This window comes from Cololabis saira, chromosome 3 (assembly GCF_033807715.1).
Source record: "Cololabis saira isolate AMF1-May2022 chromosome 3, fColSai1.1, whole genome shotgun sequence".
Classification (NCBI taxonomy): Eukaryota; Metazoa; Chordata; class Actinopteri; order Beloniformes; family Belonidae; genus Cololabis; species Cololabis saira.
Genome location: NC_084589.1, coordinates 23,051,360 through 23,075,876, shown reverse-complemented (window position 1 = coordinate 23,075,876; position 24,517 = coordinate 23,051,360). Strand labels below are relative to the sequence as shown.

The following is a 24,517-nucleotide window of genomic DNA, read 5'->3' as shown; positions in this document are numbered from 1 at the left end:
GATTTCTTGTAAATCACATGATTTGGGGGAAATCTGGCTGACTTGCACGGACCAATGAGAGGATGGATAGACATTGTGAAACAGAAGCAAACACTCTCAGTGCTGCAAGCCAAGAAGTGACATGCCAAAAATGAAACTTAAAAATGTTACACAAAAAGTAACAATTATCAGGCTGTATGGCGTGTTACATAAGGCATCCACCGCAGATAAAACAGTTTACATTTTTTATGGAAACCACAAGTGCATTGTTTGTAATCCACAGAAATGTTACACATATTAGTTTATGGATGCAAACCACAGAGCATCAGTCTGAGAGTAATATTTAACATTCCCAGAGGTGCACAATGCTGGGAGGCCTTTCATCCAAATGATTGAGCAATAGTGCACAGTGGAAAACTGGGGGGGGCTATTATAAAACCAGAGTTATTCCAAAGCTGTGTCAGAGCAGCCAGAGGAATAGAAACTGCACAATGAAGAGCCACATTGTCTTGTTAGGTCTGCTGCTCCTGATCTTAGCCGTGGAGGATTCAGTGGAAGACAGGTAAGAAATGAAAGCCCTCATTTGGAAGAATGAAATGAAATCTTAATTGCTGTACTGTAATATAATGAAAATGTGATGCAATGCAAATGTAGATCAATAGAAATAAAATTTAATGAATGCAAACAGAACTTACGTGTGTGTGTGTGTGTGTGTGTGTGTGTGTGTGTGTGTGTGTGTGTGTGTGTGTGTGTGTGTGTGTGTGTGTGTGTGTGTGTGTGTGTATGTAGATTCTTTATTTCAGCCCCAAACGTGTTTCACTTGGGTGTTAGAGAGAAAGTGTTTGTCCAGGTGGGAGCGCAACACCTCAACAAACCTGTAACTCTCCACCTGGAGCATGAGACTTCTGGCATACTTATGTCTACAAGGAAAACTGTTACATGTACTCCAGAAAATCGGATCCAAACAGTAGAGCTCATGGTATGAAAACAACATATGCATACAAAAAAAAATTCTGTTGGGATTCTGGTAGTGCTAACCGAAACGGCTCATTTGCATCTTCACAGATAAATAAGGATAGTTGGTCAGAAATCCCAGAATGGAAGACTACACCGCCCTACCTGTTGCTGGTGACAATGATGGGCAAGGATAGGTATAACACAAGAGTCCTTGTTTCACCACACAGGGGGTACATCTTCATTCAGACAGATCAGCCAATCTACAATCCAATACAAACAGGTAAAAACAAAGTCCACCCATTTGTAAAAATATAAACCGTTTCAACTGAAAAATTATTGATACAAACTATTTTACTGTATGTTTATCTTTCCTTTAGTGAGATACAGGATATTTACTCTTGACCACATGTTTAGGCCTCAAGTCTGCCCATTCCACATATCCATATTTGTGAGTGCACATATGGGGGGGATAAATAAAGCTTTAAAATATCCATAAAAACATTTTCATGGTTTCACATTACAGTTTGTGGTTTTATCGTCTTAATAGAATGCTGACGGAAACAGATTAATGAAGTCCTTCAAAACTCCATCGGCCGGGATGCTCACAGACTCTTTTACCATCCCTACTGTCTCCAAGTTTGTTAAAAACTAAATTTTTTATTAAGTGTGACAAATATTAAAAGCGATACTGACTTTTTTTTCTCATAAAGAATGGGAATGTGGAAGATTACAGCACACTATGAAGATGATGAAGAAAACGCTGCTGTTCGAGAGTTCAAAGTCGAAAAATTTGGTAAGCTCTAAATGAGACAAACAAAAGAGATTTTACATTACCTGAAATTTAAGACAATTTCCCTTTCCTTTAAAAATGTGTGTTATTCATCATAGTTTTACCAAGTTTTGAAGTGAAGATTGCAGCGGAGCAGCGCTACGTTTTGTTGACTGACACGCATTTGAACTTCACTGTCTCAGCATTGTAAGTGCTGATTATTATTAAATCTACTTCAATGAAAAGCTTCTCTTTTAAAACACAGAAAAACAACAAGCTACATAATTATGCATTTTGAGTGAACTGTTCCTTCCTTCATCTCCACATAAAAAAGGGAAAACTATCATCTCAGTAGTCCATATAGTTTCTTTCATAAACTGCATCTTGGAACAGCTGGTTTGCAACAGAATGCACCATTATTATCATCACTTGACTAGGTTCCATATTTCCAGCCCAGGGAGCAGTTAGGGGGTTAAGGGCCTTGCTCAGGGGCCCATAGTGGTTAATCTCAGTTGCAATCCCAGGGACTTGAACCTGGGTCCCCAGACTGAGGCCCAAGCCCACCTCTGTAACCACTAGGCTACTACACCCTGGAAAATCAACATATTTCACAGTATAGTACATGATGCTAATCTAACGTTATATCTAAGTCATCTCCATATCCAGTCATCTTCATATTGCTGTCTCAAATCCTGATTATAGCATTTCCCATATCTCTTTGTTTCTCCAATTTAACCGTTTTTGTTTAGATACTCACATGGTGAAAAAGTTGATGGGTCCTACCACTGCAAGTTTGGGGTCGTAAAAAGAGGTGGAACTGGTAGTCAAAAAATGAACCCTGAATTTATCACGGGACTGGAGATGGCTGGTTCGGTGAGGAATCAGATCATCTGACCTTAATTTGTTAGGTATCTCATTTTAAGAATGAACAAAGTGTTTCATGGGGCTTCTTTGATTCCAACAATGCTTTTTTCAGGTCAAGGATGGAAGCACAAGGCTTTCTCTTCAGTTAGAAATGTTTACTTTGAAACTGAAGGAACAACTAAATCAAACCCTTGCTGATTTGCTGGAACATAAATCACAGCTCTATTTGGGAGTATTTGTCACTAACATCCAAAGTAAGGGTCACACATCTCCTCTTGGTTCCAAAAATATCACCAGTTTATTGTAACATCTGTGAAGAGCATAAAAGAGAAATTTGTTTTTCTTGCTGTGTCCATTTCTTTCACTAGGCAGAGAAATACAAGAGGGAGAAGTTCACCTTCCCATCATCTCACAGAAATACATTCTGGATCTCTCTCGAACTCGCTCTCACTTTGTTCCTGGATATCCTGTAGACATAGTGGTATGACAGAGACAAACTAAGCAGAATAACACAATGCGCATGGCTTTGATTATATTTAATAACAGGAATAACAAAAATAACATCTGGAGTTCCTCAAGGTTCAGTTCTGGGGGTCTCTGTTGTTTAACATCTATATGCTCCCACTCAAATTATAAAAAAGAACAAAACGTGTTACCATAACTATGAAGATGATACACAAATCTATATAACCATCTCCCCAGGAGACTATAATCCAATTCAAACATTGATCAAATGTATTGATCAAATTAAAGAGTGGATGGGCCAGAATGGTTTTTTTTTTTCAGTTAAATGAAGACAAAACAGAAAAATAGTGTTTGGAGCCAACAAAGAAAGATTAAAAGTTAGCACTCAGCAGTGAAGCCTGAATTTTAACAGCCACATTAAGACAGTAGTGAAGTCAGCCTTTTATCACCTAAAGAACATATCGAGGATTAAAGGACTGATGTCTCAGTAGGGCTTTGAAGAACTTTTATCTGCAGTAGTCTGGACTACTGTTATGCTGTTCTCAGAGGTCTCCTTAAAAAATCCATCAAACATCTGTGGTTAGTTCAGAACGCTGCTGGCCGAGTCCTCACTAAGACCAAGAGAGTTGACTCCAGTTCTTAGATCTTTACACTGGCTTCCTATCTGTCACAGAAAAGATTTAAACATTCTGTTGGTTTTTCCATCCATCCACCCATCGTCCGCCGCTTATCCGTTCCCGGGTCGCGGGGGCAGCCTTAGTTGGTTTCTAAATCTCTAAATAGTCTAGACTCTAGGGCCAAAATACATCTCTGATATCCTGGTCCATTGCGAACCAACCAGAACCCTCAGGTCGTCAGAGTCAGACCTACTACTATACCCAGAGTTAGAACCAAACATGGTGCGGCAGCTTTTAGCATTTCTGCTCCTCACCTGTGGAACAAACTCCCAGAATGCATCATGGCTGCTTAAACTCTCATTTGCTTTAAGTCAAGGTAGAAAATCTTTAATTATTGTTACATTTTAGTAATCTACCACAATTCACTACAACCTTTGTTAATTCCATCACATTTCTTTAATTCTTTCTGAATAATATCTGTTTATCTTTAAATATGCCTTTAAGCATGCATTTTTTTTAAATGTTTTTATATAAAGCACTTTGAATTGTCTTGTACATGAAATGCGCTGTACAAATTAACTTGCCTTGCTTGGCTTTAATAAAAGACTCCCTTTTAGGTGGTCTTGCGTCTCCCAGATGGCTCCTCAGCAGCTGGCGTGCAAATAAACATTGAAGTAGAAGGAGCCACTCGAGAAGCTTGGAATGGCGTCACTGATCCAGACGGGGGAGTTTTTTATTCCTTCAATATCAACAGTGAAGACAAAATTACAGTTGACGTTAGTATCATCCAAGTAAACATTTATTACTGAATTCACTCGAATTTAGTCTTAAAATGTTTCCACTTCTTCTTACAGGTGTCAGCAGATGGTCTGCAAGAGAGGAAAAACCTCACTCGTTTTTCATCTCCAAGTGGCAGCTTCCTTCACCTGACTTTTACCAACAAGGTGTACGATGTAGGTGATCTCTTCAGCTTTACTTTCAACACCAAAAATGCCCCAAGTGACGGACATATATACTACATGGTGAGAAATATGTGATTTAGAACATGGGGCATTGTAAGAAAAAAAAAAGCAAGAAACATATGCTCAAGACCAATGTTTGTTTGTTTTTTAAATCCTGTGTTGCAGGTCCTAAGTCGTGGGATCACTATAGAAACAGGCTCTTACGAAATGGGTATTTCAATTAAAAGCAATTCCCTTCCGATCACGGCTAAAATGGTTCCATCTTTCCGTGTGATTGGTTATTACTACAGCGCGAGTGGTGACATCATTGCTGACTCAATCTGGGTTGATGTCAGGGATGAATGTGAGATAAAAGTCAAGGTGGGTAAACAGGAGAGATAAGAGCTCAGCCTTAGCTCAGCGATACAATAAACAAAACTTTAGAATAAATGGGGCAGTGAAAGGGGTTCGGGGAAAAAAAAGCTGTTAATTTTGAATTCTATGAAATATCTTATTTACATTTACAAAATGCTGTTTTGCATATTGTAGTGTTGAGATTTAAATGGTTGCATGCTTAATATTTTTTATTTAAATTAAACTCTTCACACATTATGAAGTATGTATGTATGTATTTTGCATTTGTTTTGCTTTAATCTATCGTAAATGTTACATTGGAGAAAATAATATCTTGTTATATCTTTATCTTTATTTAGATAGATCACAGAGGATCAGGTGTACCTGGAAGAACTACTGACTTACAATTTGATCTACATGGTCAGGCAGCTAAAGTGGCTTTACTGGCTGTGGATAAAGCCATTTACTCTCTCAATGTTGATAATAAACTCACAAAAAAACAGGTTCATATACTTTTACATACTGATTTTGTGCCAAGTCATATGTTAGGAATGATAGAAATGTTAAGTTCAAGCTTTTTCCTCACTTTCTAGGTTTTTTCCGCCATGAACTCTCATGACCTCGGTTGCTCATACGGTGGAGGATCTGACTCGGCCTCAGCGCTACTGGATGCTGGTCTGGCCTTCGTGTCTCAGTCCTCATCAAATTCGAAAAAAGGTGCATGTTAATAATTACTGTCTTTATGATTGCTGCTTTTACAGATGTTGAAATGATAATTTAACATGTTCTTCATGATTGTCAGTCGACACCAGTTGTTTTCAAGACACTGTACTGAGTGCTATAACTTGATGCACAAACATAATCAAAACAGTGAATTACAGTGTCTCAAATGGGGCTGAACATTGCTTAAATCAGCTGTGTTCATGTTTTTAATGCTAGCTTAATAAATGAAAGCAGCACAAGAAAAATGATACATCATACACTGATAAAAACTGGTCATTTTGGCAATTTCTGGAATGATACTGTACTGGCAGCATATAGCATTACATCAGGGCATATTGTGTCTTCCTTTCCATCTTCTTGAGATTTTCTACTACTTCACCAGTACTGTTTATACAGTAGTTTATTCATTTATTTTTTTCTGAGTTTCTATGCTGGTTCGAAATGTTTGCTGCTTCAGGTACTTATGGTAAATTTAGCACTTGTTATGATGAGTTATCTTGTCTGTGGGGAAAGTTGTTGACATGTGGAAGAAGCTGACTGAAGTCATAAAGCCCAAATAAAAGAATGGCAATACATGTCTAGCAAAAAGGGAAGGAGTGAAACAAAGAATGAGAACGAGAAAAGTTTAAACCATAGCTTCTCTCGGTCATCATGGGCAGTGTGAGATTGAGGGGAAATCAAACATATGAGCTTGGTGCACTGACAGGGACACGTACTTCCCCTGACCATTGGGAAAGTTTTGATGCCATGGAACCGGTGAAGGTGCAAAAACACCACGCTACAAGCTTTTTGTTTTATGATCGGTTGTCATGTTGTTGCATTATTTATATCTAAAGAATTATAGTGACATGAAGGCCCAAAGAGCAGGAAGCAGATGACATTTGACCAGTCTGTTGAGATAACAGGTTGAAACATAGCTGGAAATATCAAGCATTATTGTTGCAGATCCTCCTTGATATCTAAGCTAAATTAGAAATATGCTATTGAATAGTGTGTTTTGTCTTTTAAAGACAGGTGTTGACTCAAAACTGTGATGCACAAGGATCACCACCATTAATGCCTGAACCAAAAAAAAAAACCAAATTCCTCCTTATATCATTACAAACAACCATCCAAACTATGTTTACGTGCAACAGTCATTGAAATATTTCACATTTACCTCTTTCTCTGTCACCCTACCTATCCAGGTTTTGGCTGTAATTCACAAACTTCAAGAAAAAGACGCTCTGTAATCGTTCAACAGGAAATTGAGAAATTAAGTAAGACTTTCAGCATTACAGTAGCCTACTGGAAATAAGGTACTTCTTGTAAAAATATGTACTTCTGAACTTTTGTTTTGATTGTTACTTTTAGAATCAGATTTTCCAGATGCCGAACTACAAAACTGTTGTTCCCAAGCGGTTTCTCCCATCCCTATGAGACGAACGTGTCAGGAAAGAGCGGCCAGGGTCCATCTAGTGAGAAACAATCAAACGTGCACTGATGCATTTTTAAAATGCTGCCTTGCAGCAGAGAAGCTGAAACACAAAATAAAGTTAGAAGAAGCAATGAGTGCAATTGGCAGAAGTAAGATTGAATCTTTTAATCATCTATTTGAAGAAATTACTGACTTTGGCACTATTATCACAGTTAAATGCAACCTTTCTTATTTTTGTTCCTCAGCTGCAAACACAGAGGACATTGAACAGTTCTTTTCGGACACCACTGAGCAGTATATTCGAAGATATTTCCCCCCAAGCTTTGCTTTTAGCAGTTTTGATGTTAACAACAAAGGAAGGTAAAAGATGGTCAATAATCTTTGAATGTAATTTTTTCCTTTTCATTGAAATGCAGGCGTTAGCTGTACTCAGAAAAACGTGTAGACTATTATACACACTATAGATGTGTCTATATGTAAACAAAAAACCTCAACCTTGCCCATTCCTGTGTGGGCGGTTTTCCCACTTCAAGCTTGGGTCCTCTGCCGGAGGCTGTTCCTAGAACTGTGCTCTTCTGGACCAAGATCTCTAATGTTGTTCCTGGGATCGGCTGGAGCCACTCCCCAAGCTTGGAGGACACACCTCCAAATATTATCGGCACCATTGCTGCTTTCACCTTCCAGTCTCTTTCTCCTCCATCAACACCTGGTACTTCCTCTGGTCTTCCTTTTTCTTGATATTGTGGCCACTTGGGATGGCCACATCAATGGCCGCTTCTCACTTCTGGAGTTTCTCGATCCCCAGTTTATCAGTCTGAATCTGGAAAACTCACAGGATCTTTGCTCTTTCATTCTCCACCACCACGTGGTGGAGGTATATCCCATCAGCATGGCAGTGCAAAGTGTAAATTAAGCAAGTTAGCCTTCATCTCTAGAATATTTTGGTGCTTTTCATACTCAGATTTTACAATGAAGTAATTAACCATATCTTGATTAAAAACTCCTTCCTTAGCTATTCTTTGCCCTTACCTGACTCCATCACCACATGGGAGATACAAGTTGTCACTTTGTCTCCAGAAACCGGTAAGAATAGCTAATGTCACATAAATACATATACATACTATATATGGAGCTCAGATATCTTGTTAATGACTTACTAATAACTGCATTTCATTACTCTGTGTTTTGTTCAGGTTTCTGTGTGGTCAAACCGTATGAGATCAAAGCATTTAAGAAGGCATTTGTATCTCTGAGGCTTCCTTACTCAGTGAAAAAATTTGAGCAGGTTGCTCTCTCACCTGTTATCTACAATTATGGGGATGAAGTCCTAAAGGTAGTTATTATCCATTTAATGTTGGCTGGCAACAGGCTCTGAAAACAGGGATTACTTCCTGCAAAATAAATCAATAAAAATATAGTTTATTTCTTTTTTACATGTATTTCTGGGCTGTTGTTTTGTCTGCAGGTGGCAGTGAACATGGAACAAACTGAAGGGCTTTGTTCACCCGTTTCAGCCACCCCTGCGTCTTACGTTAAAATTGATGTGGCACCACAGTCCTCGAAATCTGTCTTGTTCACTGCTGTTCCCATGGTATCGGGCTCAATACCCATCAAAATACTTGTATATGACATTGAGAGGGAGTGGGGATTAGACGCAATAGAAAAAAAATTAGAAGTCAAGGTGAGTGTCAATGACATGTTTTCTCTCCTTAAAATTACATTTTATATCAATCTAAGATACAAAACAACCAAGGGAAAAGACACAATTGTGTTGCAATGTAAATATGAGCTCATGTGTTACAGACAGAAGGATTAGAACAAAGAGTGGAAGAAACCCATCTCATCAATTTTGAGGGTAGGTGATTTCAGTATTTCTTAGTGGCGATTGCTTGAGTATTTTAGTTTTTTGCTTGTTCATCAAGTACATCGGTCTGTCGTGACAGGGCGAAGTGCAAGAAACTTCTCTCTCGATGGAACTTTACCAGACAACACAGTCCCTGAATCCAACTCCAATGTGTTTGTTTCAGCTGAAGGTGGGTGCTGTCAGACAGATGCATACGGTCTTCTTTGCAACGGACAGATGTCTTAATCTTTTATTGTCCCCATCTACAGGGGTAGGATTAGCTAGTTCAAATGTGGAGACACTTCTCTCACCTGAGAGGCTCTCCGGGATGATCGTGCTTCCCACAGGCTGTTTAGAACAGACAATCGGCGAACGACTGGCCCCTTTGGCTTTGGTCCTTCGTTATCTTGACTTGAGTCAGCGGTGGTTTGACGTGTCTCCATCAGACAAAGACGACGCTCTTGATAAAATTGAGAAAGGTAGGAACACATCTCATATTTAGCACGATGCTATTAACCCCCCTTTAATGTTTGAAGTTGGAAAATGATCACAAAAAGGGCTAAAATATATTATTTTGACAATGTCACCACTGCTCTAATTGACACTACACATTTTTGGTCATTCTCAAGCATCCGTATTTCATTTTGTGTTTCTTTTGTGGAGAAATATCTAAAATACCTCTGTAAAAATTATTTAACCAGTATATTAATCTGACTTAGTTTTTCAACCTGCTTGTTAATTAACTGAAGAAATCCTCTGTGTCAGCTATTGCTGTGGGGACAAAAAGAGTAGTTAACCATTTGCGCATTTCCTGCAGAAAGTGAATCAGCACTGTAAATTTGGGCCTGACGCTTTTGTATCATCAGACCTGTAGCTTTCCCTGCAACTGCTCAATGTGGTCTTAAGGTGGTGCTAGTTTGGCTCACCCTGTAGCATTTCATGCAGTGTTATATGAGTTATTGTGCATGTTAGTTTTAGCAGCAAAGCATCCATACGATTATAATATAGGATATAAAAGTTTTCTCTGTAGTATTTCATATATCAGGCATCAAGTTACCTAATCAGAATCTAAAACTATCTAAACAAAATCTAAAAAATAAAAATTACTCACCCAGCCATCTACGAGTGTATCTAAATTAGAAAAAGAAATAACAAAAACAGTCTCAACCAAAAAAATACTCACAAGAACTCTTAAGGAAACATATTAAGGAAAAAAAATAACATTCTAAATACATTTAAACAAATACTTTTCTGACAGTTTAAGTTCTGTCTTGACTTCCCTCGTTCCCACCTGCCCTGTCCGTGTGCACCTGTGTCTCGTCAAGCCTTCTGTGTATGTCATGTCATGTCTTTGGTTTTGTTGAGTTTGGGCTCATGTGTTTTTGTAATTCCTGCTCAGCAGCACATTTTGTTTTAGAATAAACCACGTTTTTTGGGAATCCTTGCTTTTCCACATCATCCCACACCCTGACAGTTAAATTATGGCCAAAGTTGATTCACTTCAGTCCAATTCATTCAGATTAATGTATAAAACAATTAATGCCAACTCATAATCAATTTCATTCCTATGGAGTATCTGGTGTAATGCTACTGTAAACAAACACACACACACATAGTGAGGTACTCAACAGATTGCATCAACTTCCTTCTGCAAGCAAGCATGAACTCACAGTCGAGACAGAAGCCTGGTTAAGAGGGCTTCGGCAGGGCCGAGCTCATGGAGGGCAGCCATCTTTCTTGACTAGCTAGAGGTCTGAGATGGCGGGAACAAGAGACAATTATAAAGACAAGATGCAAAAATGATAGGCATAAGTCATTTATCAAACTATCCCTAACCATTAGCATTATAGAAAAGAACATGCCTTAATCACAGTTTACACCTCTTTAGGTCTCATGCATATGAGAGACAGAAAATTCAAGGATGAATCTAGTGGGGCTTATGGATCATTTCGTTCAGTGCCAAGCAGCAATTGGTGAGTATTTGTTTTGCATTACCTCATTTATTTGTATTTATGATAGACTAGAAACTGAATATTTTGCATAATAATTTCAGTCAAGCAACACAATAAATCAGCCGTTTCCACTTATTTATCCCCCTTCCTCAGGGTGACTGCCCTTGTAGTAAAAGTTCTGTCATTGGTGGCAGAGCGTGAGAGGCCAAATTTTGGAGAACGAGGTCGGAGTGGCGTGACTGTAGACTTATCTGAGATAAGGCACCCCGTCAGTTACTTGCTGTCTATACAGAATATGGATGGGTCATTCAGTGATCCACATCCAGTTGTGATGGTAACCCCTCTTTTTATTTGAATTCATGCCCATTTGCAAGAACATTTATAATTAGCAGAATGTGGTGATGGAAGTATTTGGCTATTATTTGAATACAGTGTGTTTTTACTGTAGAACGGCAGGGAGCAAGCGGCATCCATGACTGCTTTCATTACTCTTGCACTGAACCGGTCCCTCCCGTTCCTGACACCTGAAAGTCAAACTAAAGCGGTGAGATATTTAAAACATTTCTATCAGTGTGGCCATTGTGTACCTTAACAGATAATGAATTGAAATAGTAATAAAAGTTATAGTAACGTGAACCTGTGCCTGCAGATGATTCCAATGACTTTCCTCGGCCATAGCAGATATAACTTACTTCACTTTGGTTTATTTACTCCGTTTGGCCTCAGCTGTACATTGATCTTTGATAATACTACGAGGATGTTAGCTTTCTAACTAGTGTACTTGTACTTTGATGAAGCTTTGCCAATTCATTATATGGACAAAAAATTAGCTGCAAATAATTAATAAAATGTCTTGTTTCTGATTTCCAAAAGCAAAGCAGCATTTCAGCAGCAACGAAATATCTCCAGTTACAACTTCCAGAGCTGCGCCACACCTACGCCGTGGCCATCACGGCCTATTGCCTCTCAACTTGTTTGCCAGGTGAAACATCTGGATGGACAAAACTTCAGTCAATGGTGAAAGAAGGCATGTCCAAACAAATGAACTTGCAAAATATGAATGGAATATAATGTTATGTACATAATTTCATTTTACTTTTCAAGATGTAGTAAAGTATGAAAAGTCGTGGAGAAAGGTTTCAGGATAAGATAATACAGAGGAAATGTTTTCAACAACTCTAGATAATTGACATTGGAATAGAATGATACATTACTAACTATTATTGTTTTATTTATTTATCAACTTATCAGATAAGAATGGCTGCTACATGTGGGCCGAAGATTCCAACGCGGATCATGCTATCACGATTGAGACGACAGCATACGCACTCTTAGCTGCGCTGGAAGAAAAGAACATAACGTGGGCAGAAAAAATAGCCTGCTGGTTAACCAGCCAAGAAAATTATTTTAAAGGCTACAAATCGACACAGGTGAATACAATGGCATCTTTTCAATAGATGAAACCTTAAGAAATCTCTTTCTTTGGATGAAACCCGTAATTCCACGGCATATATTGATCATTCTATGTCAATAAACAGAATCAACATATTTATTTATTTGGCTTATTTTTCTTCTATTATCTTTACCCAGGATACCATCATGGCACTGGAAGCCTTGTCAGAGTACGAGCTAAAGAAGCGCCCCAGCCCTGAGACAAATATGAAAGCAGAGTTCACAGTCCCAGGAAAGCAAGACATTGTCAGGCTGTCAATGGCAAATAAGAAGGAAAAAGTGGAGACCAGCCTGAGGGTATTGTGGATGAGTGCTGCTATACACATACATTCAAGTATATGTTTAGATCTCAACCTACATTATATTGTTTTTTTTGCAACTTTTTCACAGAAATTTGCAGGGAAGAATATTAGGGTGGATCTGACAGGAGAAGGAGACGTCAAGATTAAAGTGAGTTTAACTTATCTCTGAATTCTGTATTTCATGAATGGCACCTTTAATTTACCTTTCCTCTTTGGCAGTCTGTCAAGGCTTTCTATTTGCTGGAGCCTAAGGATGACTGTGACCAACTTTCTATCAAAGTCACAGTGGAGGGAAAAGTGGAGTATACAGGTGAGTTTTTCTTATTGATAACACATCAAAACCATTGATCAAATCTGCACATATATAGTATTTTTTTTTTTTTTTTTCAGATAAGATCATAGAAAACTATGACTACTATGAGGAGTATGATACCGAACAAGACGTGGCACGAGTATCACGATCAGTGACGGAGCAGTTTGACGCTCACACGCGTGAAAAGAGGGACCTTGAAAACAATCCAAGTTCAGAAGTTGTTAGTTATAACATCTGTGTCAGGTTAGTCGAAAGAGAACCACGTACTGGTTGCTCATTGTATTTACAGCATGGGGTTCAGCAAAATATGAAATTAAATAAAACAAAAGGTCAACATTTCTAATGCATGTCTTCTTTACTTTTTTCATTTTTTTCCCTTGCTCAGTATCAAAGCAGGTGCCCAACTCACGGGAATGACGATTGTTGATATAACATTGCTCAGCGGATTTGAGGCTGAAATTGCAGACTTGGATATGGTTTGTTGTTCTCCTTATACTATCTTAATTGTTATCCTTGTCATTGTCATCTTTATCTGAAACTGTGAAGAGAATTTTTGTTACATTTGTTTATTTGTTTAAAGAAGAGGCGATAGGACCCTCCAGGCTGAACAGACCACACAAAAGAGTGTCTGACAATATCTATAGCTACTGTATATATTTTGATATAGGTATTTGACTGCTGGAAAAACAAGCATTGTCCATACATTGTATTAAAAAAAACCAAAAAAAAAAAACCAAAGACGGTGGCACAGCTGGTAGTGCAGCCGTCTCACAGCAAGAAAGTCCTGGGTTCAATTCGCTGTGGGTGCTGAAGTGCGTCTTTAGTTCCTTCATGACTTCAGCGCCCACACCCTGAAGGGCCTTTCTGTGTGGAGTTTGTATGTTCTCCCCATGTTCCCTCACAAAAACATGCACACAGTCCTGGACTATACATGCCTCCTCTGGCCATCCGGGGCGCCAGTGGGGGGTGGGGAGGATCTGGCCGGAATAACGTGATCCTTCCACGCGCTACGTCCGGCCGGAGAAGCCGCACCTGGTGAAAAGATGCGGCCTGCTCACTCCTCAGGTTAAGAAGGAGACCTGAGCTCAGTGCGGGGACTCTACCAATCCCGGGATTGGTAGAGGATGGCAATGCCCAGGACTGACTTAGGTAGGAGCACTAGGTGTTAAAAATGGGAAAAAATCGGAGGAAAAAAAATATATAAAAAAACAAAAAACAAAGTGAGAAGAACTATGTGTTGTTAAGCAACCTCTGGTAAAACAGTGCTTCAGTATACATGCCTGTAATGCCTGTAAGTTCAGACCGATTACTTCTTCATAAATATTATCTAGAACGTTATAATAGCATCCATCTGATGCCATTATCAGCCATTGCATCAGGCATGTATGGTTTGAAATTATTTATCATTCCTTCATTTTGAGTTTGAGAATTTAAAAATTCAAACTAAATTTCTAATGCTTCTACAATCAATTTTCGTGTTCAGTGATTTTGTCTTACTGTGAGACATCTGAAAGAATTACTTCCGAATGTCATACATTGTCCTTTGAAATTCATCGCTGAATTAAATTTTTTTTACATTTGATGGACACAAACTGACATTGCCTGACCTTCTGACCTACTGACATAGCCTAAACTAATGCCTTATTCCTACGAACTGCTTACCGTGTAAGCTCACGTACAAACACACGTATAACAGATGAATTTTCCTCATCAAATTAATGTAATCTTTGCTAGCCCAGTGTGTCTTCATTTTTACCCAAGTGAAACAGTAATAAATAAACTCACATTCATACAGAAATACTAAGAGATTCTGAAACAATTGCTATTAAAATAATTTTTGAAAAGTTAAAATAAAGCTCTATGATACAAACAAGCAAAGCACATTTCTACCATGAGATGCTATAAAAAAACATTTGAAAACTAGAATATGGATGTGTTTATTATCTTCTTTTCAGCTAAAGCAGCCAGCTGAACAATACATCACCCATTATGAGGCCAACTCCGAAAGGGTGATAATCTACTTAAATAAGGTGAGGTTGAGATCAACATACAAATCAAAAGTGAATGTGTTCAATACTAACATATTTTTTTACCCTCTCAAGCTCTTTGGAAATGAGGAATGTTTTAGTTTTCGTGCTAAACAAAACGTGCAAGTTGGCCTTCTGCAGCCTGCTCCAGCTGTCTTCTATGATTATTATGAACCAAGTAAGCCCTCACTTTAATGTTTCTGAGCATATCTCTGAACAACATCCGGCCAATCTGAGATGAACTCATGGATTCTTTATGTTTTCTTTGCAGCAAGAAGGTGCACAGTATTCTACTCTGCACCGAAAAGAAGCAAAATGATCTCCAAACTCTGTTCAGAGGATGTTTGTCAGTGTGCGGAAAGTAAGCCCTTATTTATTTGCAGGCTATTTAGCCACCAGTTGTTTTCCAGATTCATTTTAGAAAGCTCAGCCCATTGTGAAACAATTTTGGTGCTAAATGTATATTGTAGCAGGTTGGATGCTACGGGGGTCACAGAGACAGCGGACACCGGGATCTTTGCAACGACTTTTATTTTGTTTCGGGCACAACCGATTCAGAGGCCTCGTCAGCCGAGCTGCTCGCCTCTGGTCTGCTTCCGTCCTTCTCCCGTCTCCAGAGCCCACACCCTACTGAAATACACAGAGAATGATTAGATTCACCTGTGTACCGTCAGCTGTTCCAGCCGCGTCACCTGTGCGGCACTCCCCCGCACTCCCTCTCTCCCCTGCAGACCACGCCCCAATCCTGCACCCTGCCACATACCCCCATCGCCCGACTCAGGCCGGGGACCGTCCGGCCTAGCCAACTCCCCCCCCCCGGAGCGGGAGAGGAAGTCAGGGACCGCCATCTGAGCCCCCGGCCTGTGAACCACTCTGAAATGAAAGGGCTGTAAAGCCAAATACCAACGTGTGATCCGCCCATTGGTATCTTTCATGCGATGGAGCCACTGGAGGGGAGTATGATCCGACCAGAGGGTGAATGGGCGCCCCAGGAGGTAGTAGCGCAGGGACCCGACCGCCCACCGAATGGCGAGGCACTCCTTCTCCACCGTGCTATACCGCCCCTCCCTCTCCGACAGCTTGCGGCTGATGTATAGCACGGGGCGGTCCGTCCCCTCCACCTGCTGGGACAAAACGGCCCCCAGCCCTCTGTTCGAGGCATCAGTCTGCAGAACAAAAGGGAGAGAAAAGTCAGGAGTATAAAGGAGCGGCTCCCCACAGAGGGCCTGTTTCACCCTCTCAAACACCTGCTGGCACTGCTCCGTCCACTGGACCGGATCTGAGGCACCCTTTCGGGTCAGGTCAGTCAGGGGGCTGGACAGATCGGCAAAGTCCGGAATGAACCGCCGGTAATACCCCGCCAGCCCCAAGAACTGCCTAACCTCCTTTTTGGTCTTGGGTCTTGGGCAGGCCGCAATCGCAGCTGTCTTGTCTACCTGGGGACGCACCTGCCCGCCTCCCAAGTGGTACCCCAGATACCGTACCTCCCTCCGTCCAACCACACACTTCTTCGGGTTGGCCGTGAGCCCCGCCTGTCTCAGTGAACCGAGCACCGCACCCACCTGCCGCACATGCTCCGCCCAGCTGTCACTATAGATGATGACGTCATCTAGATAGGCGGCAGCATACGCAGCATGCGGGCGCAGTACTCTGTCCATGAGACGCTGAAACGTGGCAGGGGCTCCGAACAAGCCGAACGGAAGTGTGCGAAATTGGTACAAACCGTACGGAGTGGAGAAAGCCGTAATCTACTTAGACTCTGGAGACATGGGAATCTGCCAGTAGCCCTTGGTCAAATCCAGTGTCGTGAAAAAGCGAGCTGTGCCCAGCCGATCCAGGAGCTCGTCGACCCGAGGCATCGGGTACGCGTCAAAACGTGACACCTCATTCACCTTGCGATAGTCCACACAGAAGCGTATAGACCCATCCTTCTTCCGCACCAGAACGATGGGACTAGACCAGCCACTGTGGGACTCTTCTATTACCCATTGCCAGCATGGCGTCCAATTCGGCCTTCACCACTTTGCGTTTGTGTTCCGGCAGCCGGTAGGGACGTGAGCGCACCGTCACCCCCGGGCGTGTCACAATCTGGTGCTCTATGAGGTTTGTGCGTCCTGGCAAGGGAGAGAACACATCAGCAAACCGCTGTTGCAACGAGGCCAGGTCTGCCCTCTGGGACGCGGAGAGCTGGTCCCCACAAGCGAGTGAGGCTGGATTCGCCGAGTTTGGCACCTCAGGCCCCAACTCATCTCTCTCTCTTACCTGCGTCACCAGAGCGACCGGTACCGCCTCCCTCCAGGCTTTAAGGAGGTTGACGTGATACATCTGTGTCGCTCCACCCCTGTCAGGACGCACCACCTCATAGTCCACGTCCCCCACTCGCCGTGTGACCACGAAGGGCCCTTGCCACTTGGTGAGTAATTTGGAGCTAGAAGTGGGCAGCAATACAAGTACTTTGTCTCCCGGAGTGAAATTTCTCAGCCTGGCTCCTCTGTTGTACAGCCGTTGTTGCCGCTCCTGGGCTGAGAGCAAATTCTCCCGTGATAGCCTCCCCAGTGTATGGAGTTTTGCTCTCAGCTCCAAGACGTGCTGAACCTCATTTTTACTGGGGCTTGGACCATCCTCCCAGTTTTCTTTAACCAGGTCCAAAACCCCACGCGGTGTTCTGCCAAACAGCAGCTCAAAGGGGGAAAACCCTGTCGAGGCCTGGGGAACCTCACACACTGCAAACAGCAGAGGATCAAGCCACCTATCCCAATTCCGAGCGTCCTCGTGAATTAACTTACGGATCATGGACTTAAGCGTCCGGTTAAAACGCTCACATAAACCATCCGTCTGGGGATGATAAACGGAGGTCCTAACCGACGTAATGCCCAGTAATCCGTAAAGTTCCCTCAGTGTTCGTGACATGAACTGCGTGCCCTGGTCCGTCAGAATCTCTTTCGGGATCCCGACGCGGGAGATGACCTGAAGCAGCGCCCGCGCCACACTCGTTGCCGAGATGGTGCGCAGCGGCACTGCCTCTGGATAACGTGTTGCATAATCCGTCAGGACTAGTACAAAACGATATCCCTGTGCGCTCCGCTGAAATGGACCGATGAGGTCCATGGCGACCCGCTCAAATGGAACCTCCATTAATGGCAACGGCTGCAAAGGTGCTTTTGGCACAGCCGGGGAGTTAACTAGCTGGCATTCGGGACAGGAGGCGCACCAGCGGCGCACCTCCCCCACCACCCCATGTGACCAGCCATCGGGTTATAATGAGCCGCCTGGAAAACCATTTCCCGGCGGTTCTTTGGTACCAACAACTGGGTAATAATCCGGCCAGATTTAGTGTCACGGCTCACTCGATATAACCTGTCCCTATTCAATGCAAAGTGCGGATATGTGAGCGCTGCATCAGGGCGCACCTTGTGACCATCAATTTGTATCACTTGGTCGAAGGCTGAGCGTAGAGTATCATCACGAGACTGCTCGAGTGGAAAATCTTCCATAGAGTGCAGCGGGTCCCGCCGAGCCTCCACCGGAGCCTCCGCCGGAGCCTCCGCGGGTCCCTCTCCCTCTCCGTCTGCAGCGTCGGACAACCTGGCGTCACCACTGAGCACAGCGCACATACCGCATGTCCCTGTCTGCCGTGATTGCATCCCCACACACTGACTCACCAAATTTCCAAACCCCGGCCAATCGAGTCCTAGAATCAGAGGATGCAAAAGGCGGGAGCTAACCGCGGCCTTTATTCTATGCTTTTTCCCCTTGTGTCTAATTTCCACTGGTACCACGGGGTACTTATGCACATCACCGTGAACACACACCACCTCAACCCAGGACGACACATTCATCAAAGCCTCGGGTCGCACCAGGCTTTGGTGAATTACCGACTGCATGCAGCCAGAATCCACCAAGGCCGAGTGTATACCCCCACGGATCCTTACCGGAACCCGGTATGTCCCTCCTGAGTCTGGGGAGGATGCTGGCGGACCGGCCACCCGGATCACCTGGCCCACCTCCATCAGCGGGCACTCCCGCCTGATGTGTCCGGGCTGGCCGCACCGCCAGCAGCCCTGCCCAGGCGTTTGAGGGGCCCCCGCCGGGTCAGCTGGCGCGGGTGGAACCGGGTGCGAGCTCTGGGGAGGAGAAAAAGGAGAAGCATTATTTGTTGTTGTCGCGGGACCCCCTGCCGCGCTGCGGGTCCCGCCGCGGCTGCGGCCGCCGGATGGACTGCCAGGTGGTCCTCTGCCAGGGTGATGGCCTCCTGCAGGGTCCCCGGGCGATGGCAGCGGACCCACGCCGCCGTCCGGGTGGGGAGCCCCTGGACGAACTGTTCCAGGACGATCTGCTACACCACCCGCTTCTCCCCCTCCGCCTCGCCGGGCTGCAGCCACCTCACCGCCGCGTCGTGGAGCTGGTGGGCGAAGGTGAAGGGGCGGTCCGTCGGCCCCAGCTGGAGCCCCCTGAACCGGCGGCGGTAGTCCTCCGGGGATCGCCCCAGCCGGTCCATCACCGCCCGCTGCACCGGGCCGTAGGTGGCGCGTGCTGCCGCTGGGAGGGCGAGAGCCGCCATCTGCGCCTCCCCTGACAGGAGCGGCAGGAGGCGCACCGCCCACTCCGCCGCCGGCCAATCACAGGCCTCCGCCACCGCCTCAAAGGTGTCAAAAAATGCGAGGGGGTCGTCCGCCTCCGTCATCTTCTGCAGGACGACCCCCGCAAAGGGAGCGGCCGGGCGACCACCCCGACCCGCCCTGCCTGCCTGCTGAGCTGCCAGCTCCTCCAGGGTGGCCGTCTGCCGCTCGGCCTGGTCCTGGAGCCTGGCCGACATCTCCGCCATCGCCTGGGCGAGAGACGCCACTGCCCGCTCAATCTCCCCTCCGCGTTCCGCTGTCATTCTGTATGTGCCCCACGTTGGGCGCCACTGTAGCAGGTTGGATGCTACGGGGGTCACAGAGACAGCGGACACCGGGATCTTTGCAACGACTTTTATTTTGTTACGGGCACAACCGATTCAGAGGCCTCGTCAGCCGAGCTGCTCGCCTCTGGTCTGCTTCCGTCCTTCTCCCGTCTCCAGAGCCCACACCCTACTGAAATACACAGAGAATGATTAGATTCACCTGTGTACCGTCAGCTGTTCCAGCCGCGTCACCTGTGCGCCACTCCCCCGCACTCCCTCTCTCCCCTGCAGACCACGCCCCAATCCTGCACCCTGCCACATATATAATGTAACTTTTTGGCTGATATGATCAGAAGATGTGTATCACAGATTGCCCAATAACTGTTTACCACACAAACCGTGCTCTTTGATTGGAGCAAAATGTGTGAAAATGTATGAAAATATTAGCCAGTAATAACTTCCTGAGTACACACAACCACATTGATGCATTCTTGCAAGGTCCCCCATATAGTTTTATCCTGCTGCCTAAAGCATGACAAATATCAAATTACTAACTGATTCCCATAAATACAACGTGCTCAGAAGCAATCCTTCTCATGCTAATCTAACGAAATCAATATAAACCCAGATAACTGGTATAAACACTGCTGTGCATTTGGCTAAAACAACCACAAGAAGATTTATGAACTTCAGACTTTCAACTTAATTGTGAAACTCACACAGTTGTATATTTGAAAAACAGACAAGTGTGCAATGGGTGCCTAAAGCAGAGGAGCTATCGGCAGGTGGATCCTTGTAGTGTGTAGCTTTTCCCCCATATGGCGCCTACCCGACCCTTTAGTTAAAGGATGAGAAATGTTCAGAGAGGATCCCAGACAAGAGTCACTGCTCCTGCATTTTCCGAGGAACCAATTCAGGATGTTCGGGTGTCTGGGAAGTATTGCTAACCGGATGCCTCTTTACATGGTGGACCAGGTGGAGGCCAACATGAGACCCAGGACCTGCTGAAGAGATTATTTCTCTTGACTAGAGGCCAGGGGAGGGAGGTGGGGGTCTCTTATCTTTTAATTGGATAAGCCTAAGGTTATTTTTTCTTGTCTTACTGGCCCTTAATAAAAGTGGTATGACAGGAAATTTGGGTAAAGAGAGAGGGAGACTTGCAACAAAGAGCCATAGGCCAGGAGTCTAATCTGGGTATACATAACCTCCATAGATGCGACATCTGCTCAACCAAGTGAGACATCTGGTGCCCTGGATAAAACGATGTTAAGGAAATGGATGGATGGATGGATGGATGGATGGATGGATGGATGGATGGATGGATGGATGGATGGATGGATGGATGGATGGATGGATGGATGGATGGATGGATGGATGGATGGATGGATGGATGGATGGATGGATGGATGGATGGATGGATGGATGGATGGATGGATGGATGTTAATGAATAGAATGTGACTTTTATTTTAAGAGGTTGAGAAAAATTGCCTTTCATATTCCTTTAGATTAATCTTGACTAACTTTTGAATATATTTTGCTGTAATGTTCAGATTTGTGGAAATAAAGCTGAAATTACTTTGTTTCATCTACTTTTAGGACCCTGCCATGAACTAAAAGATACTTTTACAAAGGACAGGGTTAAAAGAATCAAAAAGAATGACCGTGCAGAGCATGCTTGCTTCTCCCCGGGGGTGGATTATGGTTAGTAATCTCCACAAGTCATTATATTGGAAGCATGTCATAGTAATTGACTAGAGTACATCCTTTTAATCATTGCTGATACTTCTTGTTTTCCAGCATACTTTGTTACTGTCGACAGTATTTCTGTGAAGAGCAATTTTGAGCTGTACAAAAGTAATGTAACTGAGGTTCTCAAAACTCGTGAGTACACTGTCTACATGCTTTATGCAGCATAGAAAATTAACTGGCTGTGTCCTATTATGTTAATTCTCTGAAGACTTGTCACAAATATGATGACTATCTTCTGTTTTCAAGATGGAGATGCGCATGTTGGTGAGAACTCTGTTCGAGTGTTTGCCAAGAGATTTCATTGTAAGGGGAAACTGGAGGAGGGAAAACAATATTTAATCATGGGAAAAGATGGCTCCACTAAAGACTCCAGCGGAGAGTAAGCACAATTAATTATGTTAAGGCCTTCATCAAATTTTCCAGTCAGTCAAACATTCAGAGTTAACATCTCCTCTCTCCTCTCTTTTTCTAGGATACAGTATCTGTTGGAGTCAAACACCTGGATTGAAAAAAAACCTACAGCTGAAGACTGTAGAAAATCTGCCAATAGAGTTTCTTGTGGTTACTTTTATTCATTTGTTGATGGGTACAAGTATAGTGGCTGCAAAACATGAAACAACTTCAAAAATCTGCTTGGATAATGTTTGCTGACACTCAGGCAAGAAGTCTTAAAAAATGTAGTTGGCCGTCTATAGCTGTTTGGAACTGTTAACCTTTTTTATATGAGAACAATATACCATTGTAATCCTCCATACAAAATAAGCATGATCAATCAGACAAATGTGAGAGTGATTCAGAAGTTCATCATCACAAGCTGTTACAAGGAAGCTTTAATGCTTCTGTCTGTCACTTCATATTCAATACAGTCACCAGCGTTAAAATAAAAATAAACTGCATAATGCTGCAAGCATCTTTGTGTATTTATTATTACTGAAACTCAACACAGCAACAGTGAATGTACATTTGCTTAAACATGGCTGTCCCAGTGGTTCGATTCAGTTAGGTTTGTTTTAGCCTTTCTGTCAACTATATTTATTTTTACTTTTTTTTTTTTTTTTTTTTTTTTTTTTTAATGGGCAGCAAAGAATCTCTGTGCTCAACTGTTGTTGACGCCCGCCCTCTTCCCCAGCTCAGCATTTACAAGATGAGGAAAATGCAAGAGGGAGTGGTTCTGGGTACATGAGATGGATCTCCTCACGAGGGTAAAAGTTCTATATAAGAATTAATATGTCTCCCTGCAAATGTGGTCAAATAGAAGACATGATACAGAAGGCCCTTGGTGTAATTGCATAATCCAAACCGAGGCGCTGGGAGAGGAGGGGTGGGTGAGAGGGAGGGAGAGGAAAGTAGGAACAGGCAAAGGCCTATGTGCTTATATTATTCTAATCTCTGAGGCCAGGTCCAATGTAAGCAACACGGGGGGACTGACCAGCACTTCAATCACAGCTCGCTCAAAGCCTGCTCTGTTTCAGCCTTACCATCAGACATTTCATTAAATTTGAATAAATAAAGGCTAAATAAATATGCAGATCTTAGGATTTCTTAGGTGTGCTCTCAGTAACCAACAGCACATATGAGTGGGGGAGCTTTTTACCATCCCCAGACTAAGGCTTTTCATGAGTAAGAAGAGTATACTTGTGTCCTCTGGTTAGAGTTTTATCAAATAACGAGTAGTCATACTGATGGACGTGGCTGGAGGTTCGTCACTAGGAATGCTTGACACATTTCAGGGTTGAAATTATGTCTGTCTGGTTAATTTATTAAATATATGTATCTGCAGGCTGTTTGTCAAATGTAATGAAATACACTCACATCTGGCACATCTGCGTATTGCCTTAAGAGACATTTGAAATACACATGATCTTTGGCTACCTGCTGACTTGTCCTGGCATACAAAATGTGACCAAGCTGCATCTGGGAGCTTCCGGCGCGATGTTTGTGTGTGAACAGGTGTGTTTTCTCAGGTGTGCAGTAGCTGTAGCCGCTGAAGGTATGTCTTCAGCCATTTTTCCAAAGGTTAGGGCAGGGTCAGCATCGTGAGGGTGGTCTCTGGTGCATGAAGGACTCGAGTGAAGGTGGAGCTGTTCATAAAGAGTGCGACCAGATGGACTGGGGCCACCCACTCTAAAGTCCAACACGTTTTTTTTCCATTTTAACATGAAGCTCTTATCATTACACCCCTTTATCACCAAATATATTTTAATATTTAAGAAGAGCAAAAAAACTCAATAAAAAATATTGAAATTAGGAATAAATGTTTAATTAACTGCTTCAGACCATTTATAAGTTTTTGTACAGCACTTGCATAGAAATGTAAGAAACACAACTGTCAAACCATTCAAAAGTGCTAGTGGTCCCACTTGTATTGACAAGCATGGGTTTGCGGTGGAGCAGGCTAAATGCAATAACACCAGTGCTGCACCAGTGCAACAACCCTCAAATGCAACAAAACACTGTATGTCACTACATTTAAGCTGCTTAGATCCCTAATGAAAGTGTAAACTCTTTTACCATCTAATAATACAAATACTTTTTTTTTTTTAAATACAAGATGTATTGTGTATGAGATGTGTAACTATTTGAAGGGTAAGTAGTTCCCAGATCCTGATACACAAATGCACTTGATTAACTGATCATCAGAAAGTCTGACCACCTCCAAAAAAGATTTCAACACATATTGCATTAACATGTCACATTGCTGTCATGTTGACAGCAAATTCCTCTGTGTAATAAAACCTCCTAAAGATAGACGTGAGGACATCTATATGACACCTGAAGCTTGGTGGAAATGAAACCACAGGACGATGATCCCAAATGTCCAGTAAAACCACCATAGAATGGCTAATGACAAAAAGTACTAGCGTGCAGATGGTCACGGGTGTAGTGGTTGTAGGACCCAGATGCAGG

At 43.0% G+C, this 24,517-nt stretch overlaps 1 protein-coding gene across 1 annotated transcript; it reads left to right on the top strand.

Moving 5' to 3' along the window:
• Nucleotides 1-431: 431 nt before the first annotated feature.
• c4b (complement C4B (Chido/Rodgers blood group)) lies at nucleotides 432-22,520 on the top strand. Its single transcript, XM_061716635.1, has 41 exons — nucleotides 432-541; nucleotides 769-958; nucleotides 1,045-1,216; nucleotides 1,314-1,384; nucleotides 1,484-1,572; nucleotides 1,647-1,729; nucleotides 1,825-1,912; nucleotides 2,455-2,578; nucleotides 2,682-2,823; nucleotides 2,938-3,050; nucleotides 4,269-4,427; nucleotides 4,506-4,673; nucleotides 4,779-4,973; nucleotides 5,306-5,449; nucleotides 5,540-5,663; nucleotides 6,857-6,928; nucleotides 7,023-7,235; nucleotides 7,332-7,446; nucleotides 8,099-8,169; nucleotides 8,280-8,419; nucleotides 8,552-8,767; nucleotides 8,890-8,941; nucleotides 9,030-9,119; nucleotides 9,199-9,408; nucleotides 10,818-10,902; nucleotides 11,035-11,215; nucleotides 11,330-11,425; nucleotides 11,755-11,908; nucleotides 12,133-12,311; nucleotides 12,472-12,630; nucleotides 12,724-12,783; nucleotides 12,855-12,945; nucleotides 13,026-13,191; nucleotides 13,334-13,424; nucleotides 14,904-14,978; nucleotides 15,051-15,153; nucleotides 15,247-15,336; nucleotides 21,458-21,562; nucleotides 21,659-21,742; nucleotides 21,857-21,989; nucleotides 22,083-22,520. Exons 1-41 carry the CDS (start codon nucleotides 471-473, stop codon nucleotides 22,222-22,224), a joined length of 5,106 nt encoding a protein of 1,701 aa, XP_061572619.1. The 5' UTR covers nucleotides 432-470; the 3' UTR covers nucleotides 22,225-22,520.
• The last annotated feature ends 1,997 nt before the right edge of the window (nucleotides 22,521-24,517 follow it).